Below are 12437 nucleotides of genomic sequence, written 5' to 3'. Positions count from 1 at the left end.
GTTTTTCTCATCTATAAAGTAAGATCTACTAGATAATTTTCATGGTTTCTTTTCATCTTTACAATTCTATGATCCAGTGTTCAATATTTGTTTTACCACATGAACATTCCAATCTTGTCTAAATTCTGCTAAGAATGTTGCACACTTCTTTTAGCAAGCAATTTTAGACTCTCTAGTCAGACCACTTTGAAATAAAAAATAACACTGCATTTACTCAGGAAACTAAACATTTTTGCTCCTATGTGGTCAGTAGACATTGATAACTCATATATCTGAAGCAATGCCTTTCCAGGTTTATGGCAAGTTAAAATTGTGCATTAATTTTTAAACTGGTGATAAATACGCTTATTAAACAAAAATAGGAAAAAATACCCCAAAATACATAGTTCACCTTAAATTTTACCAAAGATTTTCAATGTTAAATAAAAACCACCTATGATCCTAGTCATCACGAGACTTTTTTCATATTTTGCTTAAGCATATTGCATACAATTAAATATTATACAAAATGTGATCTTTATTGGCTATATAACAAACATCTTCATATGGATGTCTCATAATTTATTTTACTTTGGTTTATAAATTGCGGCATTTCATTACATTTAGTTTGATGTGTGATGTTTCTTGACAATGGAACAGGAAAAAACCAATCAGTCATATTAGCTGTGTGACTGCTTAGTGTATGTGTAGAATGTACAATATGTGGAATTCTTTTTTAAAATTTTTCCTATCCTTTTCCTGTCACCCCCAAATCAAGCTGTTACTATACGCCAAGAGGTATGCAAATGATCCATTGACTACTTTTACAACAGACTGATCAATTACTGGGCCTCCTACAAACTTTCCTTTGAATGTTTGACAATGGATTTTAGTCACTCGTTTACTCTTGCAAAATGTACACCGAGCCTATCTATCTACTCAACTTTGCCTTTTCAGGACCTTGAAAGTGGCAGCTTAAACTGGAAAGGTTTTCAGTGGATCTCGGGGGCGAGGGATTAAACAAATACATGGGCTTTCTCTCTCTCTCAAGAGACACAGATTTGCTTCTTGAAGCTTTCCATTCTAGGAATTGGGCCGAAGGCGCAGGAGGTGGCTCTCTCGTCCCCAAGAAGCGGCGTGCACATGTGTTTGCTGACTCTGACAGAAGACCACGATCGCCGATCCTCGGGGATTTTCCAAGCGGGATGCGGGCGCCGGAGCGGAGGGAAGAGGGCGTACTGCCCACATGACCCAACTTCACTTTCAGGTTCCTAAGCGAAGCGCTGCGGAAGTCACACCGACCTTCCACCGCTACATTGCTTTCCCCTCAAGCACCTGATAAAGCCCCTAAGGGCTGAGAGGCACCGACGAAAATCATTGGGGGAGGAGGGCAGTTCGATGTTCACCGTTTATAAACGCGCCGACCACCTTTTCGGAATCGGCACCTCTCGTGACTCACGCGTTAGCCAAGCCTCTGCCCACACTTCTTTCCCACCCCTGCGTTTCGGTGCCAAAGAACAGCGACAGCAACAGTTTGGTTGTCCAGCAGCCCGTCTCCCGGGCGCGAAAGACGCGCCAAGGCCTCGCTCCTCTCCATGCGCGCAGCCCGGGGTTTCGGCTCTCCGACGCCTGCGACAGGACGCGCGGACGGACGGCAGCTCCGTCCCCGGCCGCAACGCTGCCCCAGCGCCACCCGCCACGGGTCCCTCCCCCGCGCGGCCGCCGCGCTTCGCCTCCCCACGGGCGGGGGCGCCGGGCCGGGCGCATGCGCGCGGCATTCCCGGGCGCGCCGGCCACACTCCCCCCCCACCCACTCGGTGAGCTTGTCACTTCCTGCCCTCGCCCCATCTCCGTCCGGGGTCAGTCAGTCGCTCCCTGTCGCTGCCGGAGAGTCTCTGCTTCCCCCTTCTTACCCGCTCCGCGGCGGTAGCGCAGGCTCCTCAGGGAGGGGGAGACAGAGAAAGAGCGAGACTGACTTAATAAAGTTTCCTGAAACAACTACCACCAAAGCCGGCCCGCGGTGGGGGGCGACTCCTGCGGCTTCCCGCCCCTCTCCATAGCCGGAGGGACCGTTGCAGGTGGAGCGGTGCCGGGGAGCCGGCTCCGGCGGCAGCCGTTGCCCCTGTGAGGCGCGCCTCAGCTCCTGCCCGGCCCGGCGCCGGCGCCCTCGGCGGTGGCGGCGGCGGCCGCGGGTGGTTCCTACTGTCAACTGTCTGCGCCGCCCGCCGTCAGCCCCGCCGCGCGGAGGGACGCCGGGAGCCGCCGTCGCCGTCGCCGCGGGCCGCGGAGGGACCTGGTGAGCTGTGGCGCTTCCGCGTCGGCGCCGGCGGGGACTCTTTGGGAGCGCGTCGGGCCCGAACCGCGGTTCCCTTCGCGTGGTCCGCGGAGGCCGCGCCAGGTGGGGCCCGCAGCCGCCTCCCCGCCGGGCTGCCCCCGAGAGCGCCCGTCCTGCCTTCCTTCCGCCCGTCCTCGGAGTTCAGTAAGTTGGGCGCACTTGGTGGTGGGGACGGGGCTCCGGCGTGGGGGGGCTCCGGCGGGGAGAGCCCGGCGCACGTGCAGGTGGGAGGCCGTGGGCCGGCCGCGGGGGAGCCGCCCCTCGCCGCCCCGGCCGCCGCGCCCCCCGCCGGGCCGCCCGCGGGCCTCGGCGCCGGCCGTGCCAGCGCACCCCGCGCCTCCATCTCCGCGCGCGCCCGCCGGGCCGGCGAGGCCGCCGCCCGCGCCGCCGGCCAGGCCTCGGTGGCCGCGTTTCCGGGTGGCGCGCCGGACCCGTGCGGGTCGGGCTGGGCAGCTCCGTGCGCGCTTCTCTCTCCAGAGCCCGGGGAAGCCGCGGGTCCGCGGAGGACCGCGCGGGGCGGGCGGAGGGGACATCTGTGGAAAATGTCCCCGCAGGAAGTTCTGGGTGAGTGACTGGTTTGTGCTTTTTTCAACAGCCAAGCCGCAATGAAGAGCTGCTTACAGTGAAAGGAAAGTAGGTCGCGCCCACTGAAAATGCCTTTAAGGGACAAATACTGTCAGACTGACCACCATCATCACGGATGCTGTGAACCAGGTATGCCCCTTTCTTCAGTGACTTTGTCCTCCGTCAGAGCCACTTTGCCTTCTGTTTTCTTCTGGTTTCCTTCCTGCGCAAGAAGTCATTCCCAAGGAAGCAGGCTATAATTTTCCCTAGCGTGAAACTAGTTATGAGGTTAGATGCTCGTGCAAACAAGAGGTCTCCCCTACGTGGTCCCTTAAGAAAGAAAATACAGCAAGTGTCACCTTCAGTCTTTCCCACCAGATCAGTTACCCAGTCCCTTACCTTCTCTTTCGGGGCTGCCTGCAGTGAGTGACTGTACCCCGTGCTCTGGAAATGTTTAAAACGGAAGAGAAAAGAAACATAGTAGAATACTAGCATTTATCTTCATGGAAGTTGTTTCATTTAACCTTGGAACAATGAAGTTTCTTACATGTTTGGTCAGAGAGTAGCCCTTTAAAACCTAAAAATGAGTTTAGTTTTGGCCTAAAAAAAAAAAAGTTTGTTGAACTCAACTTGTTGGAAGAATCAGGTTTTGCCAAGTGCAACCTTTGGAAAAAAATTTTGGGGAGAACATACTGTATTGCAATAATATTTTATTGCAAACAAACAAAAAAACAAAAACAAACCCAAACAACAAAACCTGATTATTTAGATAGGCTATGCAAATATTTTAAAGATATATATTTTATTCAGTGGAACTTTTGTAGTGGAAGGCTGTGAATGCTTTTTATATTTGTGTTTCAATGACCTTTTATTACAGTTTTTTTAAATTTTTATTAATTTTTAATTTATTGTGTTACATGGATTCAAGTGTCCCATTGAATATAACTCCCTCACCCCCCACCCGTGTCCTTTTTTATACCCCCTTTGCCCCCCTCCCCCTATCTCCCTCTCCCCTTTATTACAATTTATTTTGTGGGGTTTTTTTTGAGAATACTTCAAGTCACTTAGGTTGAACTTACTAGCAAAATCATTTTATTCAGGAAGAAGTTTACTGAATCATTTTATTGACAAGATATTATTGAGCACCTGTAAGGTGCTAGGCACTGTCCAGGCAATGGGAATGTAAGTGGTAAAGCAGATAAGGTCATTCATTCCCTTACAGGACTTCTGAGTGGGAAGAGATCCCTTACAGGACTTCTGAGTGGGAAGAGATAGACATTAACCAATAAAACCAAGCTAATGTGTGACTATAGCTTATTTAGTGTATTCTGATCATTAAAGTTTTCCAGATACTTTAATGTCTTTTTAAAGATATTTTCCAGAGTTGAACTTTTAAATATGTATTGGAACTTTTTGATTCTCCCCCTCCCCCAGGATCAAGAAATCAGATAAGTTGATTTATTTTGAAAATTTCAACTTTCTTTTACCCTAACCTTTCCATGCAGTTTATGTTTCAGACTACCAAGTCAAAATAGTTGGTGTTTCTTTGCTTTCTTAGTTATAATTAAACACTTACTAAGCATTTAGGTCAGTGGAAAGCTAGAAGTTTGTTAACTTATAGGGGAGTTAATTGTCATTGTTTTAGAGGAAGGTAGGTGCTGAGTGGGAGGATGTTTCCAGAACTGAGGGGAATATATTATGATAAAAGGTGACTTGATGTTTGAAGAATTCTTTTAATGGGCTCTCTGGAGAGGTCTGTTCTGGTTTGGATTATGAATGGTGGGTAAGTTCCTTGGATGAGAGCATGTGTTTCTGAGGAGGCCTTGACAGGATGGGTCAGTTTGTGGTGGTGTAAGCCTCAGTGTATGTATTTTCTTAGTTTTCTTTTAAGAATTTTTTTTTGCTATGGAAATGTTCAAATATTCAAAAGTAGAGAGAATTTTGTAAGGAACCTTGCACAACTTCCATCAGTGGTTAACACATGGACAGTCTATTTTCATATCTGTCCTCCCCTCCCTGTGATTTCCTTCTATACCATTCAACTGCTCCACTACCCTCTATTATTTGAAAGCATCTTCCAGACATCATCTGTAGAAGGATCTTTTAAGGAACTTGTTTAAGGTAGGAGAGAGCCTTACAAAAGTAGGTATTTTATTCTGAAAGTGTGCTTTTCAAAGGATGTAAAAAAAGATGTTAGGCCCAGGCTGGTTGGCTCAGTGGTAGAGTGTTGACCCGGTGTGTGGATGTCCTGGGTTCGATTCCTGGTCAGGGCACACAGAAGCAACCAGCTGCTTCTCCACCCCTCCTCCTCCCCCTTTTCTCTCTCTCTACCCCTCCCGTAGCCATGGTTTGATTGGTTCCAGTGCATTGGTCCTAGGTGCTGAGGGTGGCTCTGTGGAGCCTCCACCTCAGGTGCTGAAAATAGCTTAGTTGCAAGCATGGCCCGAGATGGGCAGAGCATTGGCACCAGATGGGGGTTGCCAGATGGATACTGGTCGGGGTGCATGTGGAAGTTAACTCCTCTCACTTGAAAAAGAAGAACGAAAAAAAGAAAGATATTAACTTCTCGAGGTCTGGGTTTTTGGTTAGAGTGAGATGGTGAGTGTGTGTGTGTGTGTTCCTAAATGTTCATATAACCTGATCTAGGGAGGAGATGATAAAATATGTAAGAAGAAATTGTATGGAATATTACTATATAAATTTTTTTAGTGCTGAGAGTATGTTTTCAAATGAAGAAAGGCTAGTTTCTTAAATAGTAACTACTACACAGATATGTGTACCTGGAGGATGTGTCCTTGCATAACTAAGCCAATCCTGGGTTTATTTTGAATGATATCTCAGGAGGTACACGTGTTCTGGTGGTAGCAGGGTGTGAAGGTGATGGGGAACAAAATTTAGCTTTAGCTTTTTTTTTTTTTTTTTTCTTCATTTTTCTGAAGCTGGAAACAGGGAGAGACAGTCAGACAGACTCCCGCATGCGCCCGACCGGGATCCACCCGGCACGCCCACCAGGGGGCGACGCTCTGCCCACCAGGGGGCGATGCTCTGCCCCTCCTGGGCGTCGCCATGTTGCGACCAGAGCCACTCTAGCGCCTGAGGCAGAGGCCAAGGAGCCATCCCCAGCGCCCGGGCCATCTTTGCTCCAATGGAGCCTTGGCTGCGGGAGGGGAAGAAAGAGACAGAGAGGAAAGCGCAGCGGAGGGGTGGAGAAGCAAATGGGCGCTTCTCCTGTATGCCCTGGCCGGGAATCGAACCCTGGTCCTCCGCACGCTAGGCCGACGCTCTACCGCTGAGCCAACCGGCCAGGGCTAGCTTTAGCTTTAAAAGCAGGTGTTGTCACATGAAAGTGGAAGTAGATGTATTATAGAAAGTTTTCTGGAGCATGTACCTAAATGAGGAAAGGGAGTGCTAAGGAGAAGTTCCCATTTTTTCCTTTATCCCTCCCTTATTTATTAGTTTTTTTGTTCTTTCTTTTTAGAATTCTTGCCACTTACAGAGTCAGACCTTGAAGCTTTTAGTTCTTTACAATTGCATAATTTCCACTCTTTCTTTTGTAGCTGTTACTATTTTTTGTCAAACAGTTACCAGTTTACAAAGTACAAATACTGGAAAGAGATCCATCTAATCCAAGTAAATGGTATCACCCATCTATTTACAAACTTCTGTTATTGTTTCTCTAGCAGTGGTCACAAACTCATTAGTCAACAGAGCCAAGTATCAACAGTATAACGATTGAAATTTCTTTTGAGAGCCAAAATTTTTAAACTTAAACTATATAGGTAGGTACATTTCTTATCAAGGTAGCGCCCACACGTGGTGGTTTGTGGAAGAGCCACACTCAAGGGACCAAAGAGCTGCATGTGGCTTGTGAGCCACAGTTTGCCCACCAGGGCTAGGGGGTTGAATTCTACTTCTCTTAGGTTTTGGAAAAGATTTTGTATTTTTGTCAGGAAAGCAGTTGATTGGCACGTGATGATAAAGGTGTGGTAGTGATGATGATGGTGACAGCATGGACTCTTATTGAGCTCCTAGTATATTCCAGGCTCTGTGTTAACCAGAGCTATTAGTTAATCTAATCCTCACACAGTCCTATGATTTAGGTACTTTTATTATCACTATTTTAGTTATGAGAAAAGAGAGACCAGAGATTTTAGTCTGCCCTAGTTGTGTCTAGTAAATGGCAGAAAGAGAATTTCTTTTTTTTTTTATTTTTTTATTTTTTTTTATTTTAATTTTATTTATTCATTTTAGAAATGAGAGAGAGATAGAGAGAGAAGGGGGGGAGGAGCAGGAAGCATCAACTCCCATATGTGCCTTGACCAGGCAAGCCCAGGGTTTCGAACCAACGACCTCAGCATTTCCAGGTCGATGCTTTATCCACTGCGCCACCACAGGTCAGGCCAGAAAGAGAATTTCAACACAGTCCAGGTCTGGAATTTTAATAATCACAGTTAGGGCTGATGTCAGATGTTCTCAGAATGAATTGTATTTGTGTATGTTCTGAATTCATTTAAAATACCCCTACGTGTCTCATAAAAATTATGACAGTTTTGCTTAATAAAATGGCTGGGACCTGAGACACATAGTTCCTTCCATTTGTGTACACTGAGCACAAACCTATAAGAGAATCTAAGTCTACATCTGTATACATAGCACAACAGGCTTTAGCCCCCTCAGAAAAACTAAACGCTGTCCACGCCCAGACTCTGAAGCAGTAGCAGTCCACAAAACTGAAGAGCCCTCCTTATCGCCCCACACTGAGCACATGATCCACTGTGAGACGGTAATAGTCAAGTAGAACATTATAATATTTAAAAAAGAGGTAATTAAAGTAGCCGTTTTTCCTCCAATGTAACCTTCTCTATTTGATATCTGATGGAAAATTCAGTTTCCCTTTTTGGTTACCTTGTTTCATTTTACCAAAATATAATTCACTGCATATTTATAAAGCTAATCTGAGAATTTTGGAAAGCAGGGATGATCTAGACCTCTATATATGGAAATAATTTTCATTTATTTATTTATTTATTTATTTATTTATTATTATTATTATTATTATTTTTTTTGTATTTTTCTGAAGTTGGAAACGGGGAGGCAGTCAGACAGACTCCCACATGCGCCCGACCAGTATCCACCCGCCATGCCCATCTGGGGGCGATGCTTTGCCCATCTGGGGCATCGCTCTGTTGCAACCAGAGCCATTCTAGTGCCTGAGGCAGAGGCCACAGAGCCATCCTCAGTGCCCGGGTCAACTTTGCTCCAGTGGAGCCTTGTCTGTGGGAGGGGAAGAGAGAGACAGAGAGGAAGGAGGGGGGAAGGGGTGGAGAAGCAGATGGGCGCTTCTCCTGTGTGCCCTGGCCGGGAATCGAACCCGGGACTTCTGCACGCCAGGCCGACGCTCTACCACTGAGCCAACCGACCAGAGCTAATTTTTATTTTTAAAATGGAAATATTTTTACTTACTATAAAAAAATAAATAGTTTCTCAAATGCACATTTCTAAAGGTCCAGGCTCTGAAGTACTAGTGAAGTGTGAGGCAGAAAGTGAAAATTGCCCCTATAAACCTAACAGAACCTTTGTTAAGTTTTGTTGGTAACCCACCAGACTCTTTGGTGTTTAATACATGTATATTGTCAAATTTATTTCTTTGAGTAGCTATTGAAATACATATTAATATAAGTGTGATCACATTCTATAACTTGTTTTTGTTGTTAATCTGTTGTTGACATCTTTTGTTTTCAGTACATGGAGACCTAGGCTCATGCTTTCTGACAGCTCATGCTTTCAGAAAGTCCACTGTATGGATATTTCATTGTTTATTTAGTCTCCTTTTTTTTGAGACTCCTTTAAGTTGTTTGAAAGTTTTCTCAGTTTAATTATGGTGCTTCAGAGCACTGCAGTGAACTTTCTTGTACATCTATCACTGTGCGCTCTACCACTTCTTTAGGTACTGGTTTTTGAGGTGTGCTTTCACAGTTGTCCGGAGAGCTGTACTAGATTGAGGGTTTTGAAATGGTCGATGAGGTGCATTTAGGCCATCATTACCCTAGAACTGTGGTTAAATATAGTGATTTCTCTTCAAGGGGAAGAAAAAGGCACATGACAAATCTGTATTAAATACCAGGATAGGAAGATCTTTGCATTTAAACTTATTATCAAGCCTTAAGTAGCCTTATTTTAGCCTTGAATTGAGAATAATTTTAGTTGTTATTTTCTAGTTATTTCATTTTGCCTTACAAAGATGATGGTGAAATATGTACAAGTGTGATTATCATTGACACAACTGTAGCCAACCATTGTTGTACTTGAGTAGTAAATGATTTAAATAACCATTGTTTGTGGGCCTTGGGTGGGTATTTGTCTTCCCTGCAGTATATATCCTGGAACCTGGAGATGCTCCTTTGCTGCAGCAGCCACTACAGACATCCAAATCTGGTATTCAGCAAATAATTGAGTGCTTTCGATCAGGTATGACTGTTTTAAGATGAAGTTTTCAGTCTTCACATAGCAGCTAAAAACTTACCTAGAAATTCTTAGAAATAATTTTTAAAGATTAAATGTCTACACTTTTAATAGCATTTTTAATGTTATATTTTTTAGAACAGTAGATGAATAAATATTGATGTAACCTAGAGATTTTCAGTACTATGTATTATATATTGATTTTAAAATTAACTTATTCAATATGGTTTAAAGAAATATGTGGTATATATGCTGATAAAGTGTCCCTTTCTCTCTTGAAAAGTCATTGTTATTTTTTTTAAAATTTTTTAAATTTTTACAGAGACAGAGAGAGAGAGTCAGAGAGAGGGATATACAGGAACGGAGAGAGATGAGAAGCATCAATCATCAGTTTTGTTGCGACACCTTAGTTGTTCATTGATTGCTTTTTCATATGTGCCTTGACTGTGGGCCTTCAGCAGATGGAGTAGCCCCTTGCTTGAGCCAGCGACCTTGGGTCCGAGCTGGTGAGCTTTGCTCAAGCCAGATGAGCCTGTGCTCAAGCTGGCGACCTCAGGGTCTCGAACCTGGGTTCTTCTGCATCCCAGTCCGAGGCTCTGGGCCGTGGTAAATTATACTAGGTCTGTGTAAGTTTTGGAAGAGTGGATTATTTACTCAGAATGTCTGAGAGGTCACTTGTCCTAGATTAATTACTTTATCAGCTCTATGACTCTTCTAACCCTGGAGTTTGAATATCTAAACCAGCACAAGATAGAAAAAAGACTAATTTCAACCCTGATAGCTTCAGATACACTTTAGTTTTTCTTTCCGTTAGATCAGTGGTAGTCAACCTGGTCCCTACCACCTACTAGTGGGCGTTCTAGCTTTCATGGTGGGTGGTAGCAGAGCAACCAAAGTATAAATAAAAAGATAAATTTAACTATAGTAAGTTGTTTTATAAAGATTTATTCTGCCAAACTTAGCGAAAATCCGACATAAAGTACTTGGTAAGTAATTATTATTATATGCTTTAACTTGCTGTAACTCTGCTTTATAAATTTTATAAAGTAAAGTTACTTCCCTACTTTATAAATCATCATTACTGTGGAACTGGTGGGCGGTTAGAAAATTTTACTACTAACAGAGATACAAAAGTGGACGGTAGGTATTAAAGTTTGACCGCCCCTGCATTAGATGATTACAATAATTAGATAGGTAAGTGTACTATTTGTGCAGTTGCTATTCAGTGCTATAGAATTATTGTTGCTTACTACCTATTAAAGATTGAGAAGTGTTAGAACTCCTCCTGTGTTATCAGTAAGATCTTAAGTTGCTGTGATCCACTGGTCTACCTCAAGTGGATTTGGCTTCCCTGACATTGCTGACCATTGAGTCAAATTTGAAAAAACTCACGCATGACAATGGCTTTCTAACAATGGACGCTTACAGGATTAGAATATCTTTTGTTATTTTTAATTTATCTTAATGAAATTATTAAGATAAATATTAACATATTATTTATCTTTTTTTTTTTTTTAACTGAGAAAAAGAGTCAGACAGAGGGATAGATAGGGACATGTCCGACAGATGGGAACAGAGAGAGATGAGAAGCATCAATCATCAGTTTTTCATTGCGACACCTTAGTTCATTGATTGCTTTCTCATATGTGCCTTGACAGTGGGCCTTCAGCAGACTGAGTAACCCCTTGCTCGAGCCAGCAACCTTGGGTCCAAGCTGGTGAGCTTTGTTCAAGGCAGATGAGCCCGTGCTCAAGCTGGCGACCTCTGGTTCTCGAACCCGGGTCCTCTGCATCCCAGTCCAACGCTCTATCCACTGCGCCACCGCCTGGTCAGGCTATATTATTTATCTTAATGAAAAAAATACTGAAATTCATAGGCAAAGATAATTTATATGCAACCACATTTTGTATTGGTGAGATATTTTTTGATGTGCTTCTTTTTAAAACATTGTAAAGGGAAATAGCATATATTTGGTTTATTTTAGGATACTAAGAAATAAGTTGTTCCTTTCTCTAAAGATAAAGGTTTTTTATTTACTCTCTAAGATCCATTTCTTAGCTTTTCATCTATAGTCATCATGGCATTACTTTTATGTATATTTAATTAAATAAGTATTGAGTATATACCATATACTTATGCTCAGGTTGGTTGTTGTTATAACCTATTTAAGGGTGTTTTTTGTTGTTTTTTATTTTTGATAATTGCCCTTGGTCAACAGTAATAATTGATGGGTCAAATTTTCCTATGGTAAATACAATTAAAATTTTAGTTATTAGGAACTGTATTTAAATATATTTCTGACATAACAGAAGAATGGCTAGTTTCTGTTTGTAGTAAGAACGTCTGTTAGCTACTTTTAGAGATAACATTTGTGTTCTTTTTTTTCTTTAATTCAATGAAAGGAGGGGATGCAGAGACAGACTCCCACATGCATCCCAACCAGGATCCATCCAGCAAGCCCAGTAGGGGGCAGTGCTCTGCCCATCTGGGGCATTGCTCTGTTGCTCAGCAACCAAGCTCTTAGCACCTGAGGCAAAGGCCATGGAGCCATACTTAGTGCTTGGGGGCAATGTGCTCCAATTGAGCCATGGCTGCAGGAGGGGAAGAGAGAAAGGAAGAGAGAGGGGGAGGGGAAGGGGTGGAGAAGCAGATAAGTGCTTCTCCTGTGTGCCCTGACTGGGAATTGAACCCAGGACATCCACACGTCAGGGCAGTACTCTACCACTGAGCCAATCGGCCATGGCCTCTTTGTGTTCTTTCTAATATTGTATATTTAGTAATGTTTCTTTTTAAAAATTTATAATGTGGAATAAATAAGGTCATTTTCTACTGCTTCAGTTTACTATACAGTGGTATCTTTAGATACGAATTTAATTCGTTCTGTAACTGAGCTCGTAAGTCAGTCAACTCGTATATCAAACTGCCAATACTGGACCCGTGTGCCAACTAGTGGCAGTTTCTCGAATCACGACTCGTATCTCAGAATTTTGCTCAGATCTTGAACAAAAATACGGACCGAGTTGCAGCTCGTATCTTAAAAAATTCGTATGTTGGTCTGTTTGTATCTCAAGGTACCACTGTAGTTATTTGATTAAAA

The 12437-nt window shown here is 43.8% G+C and overlaps 1 protein-coding gene across 2 annotated transcripts in view; it reads left to right on the top strand.

Annotated features, from left to right (window-relative positions):
• Positions 1 to 499: 499 nt before the first annotated feature.
• The window catches only part of ZNF800 (zinc finger protein 800), a 57236-nt gene continuing 45298 nt past the window's right edge, over positions 500 to 12437 (top strand). The window contains exons 1-3 of one of the 2 annotated variants that reach the window (XM_066362591.1): positions 500 to 2458; positions 2910 to 3028; positions 9251 to 9346. In XM_066362591.1, coding sequence (XP_066218688.1) covers positions 2968 to 3028; positions 9251 to 9346 — 157 coding nt within the window. In that variant the 5' untranslated portion in view covers positions 500 to 2458; positions 2910 to 2967. The remainder of the gene's footprint in view (positions 2459 to 2909; positions 3029 to 9250; positions 9347 to 12437) is intronic. The other variant, XM_066362592.1, reaches the window with a different exon arrangement.

This window comes from Saccopteryx leptura, chromosome 2 (assembly GCF_036850995.1).
Source record: "Saccopteryx leptura isolate mSacLep1 chromosome 2, mSacLep1_pri_phased_curated, whole genome shotgun sequence".
NCBI lineage: Eukaryota > Metazoa > Chordata > Mammalia > Chiroptera > Emballonuridae > Saccopteryx > Saccopteryx leptura.
Note: the sequence above shows the minus strand (reverse complement) of the source record. Positions and strands in the feature narration are given on the sequence as shown.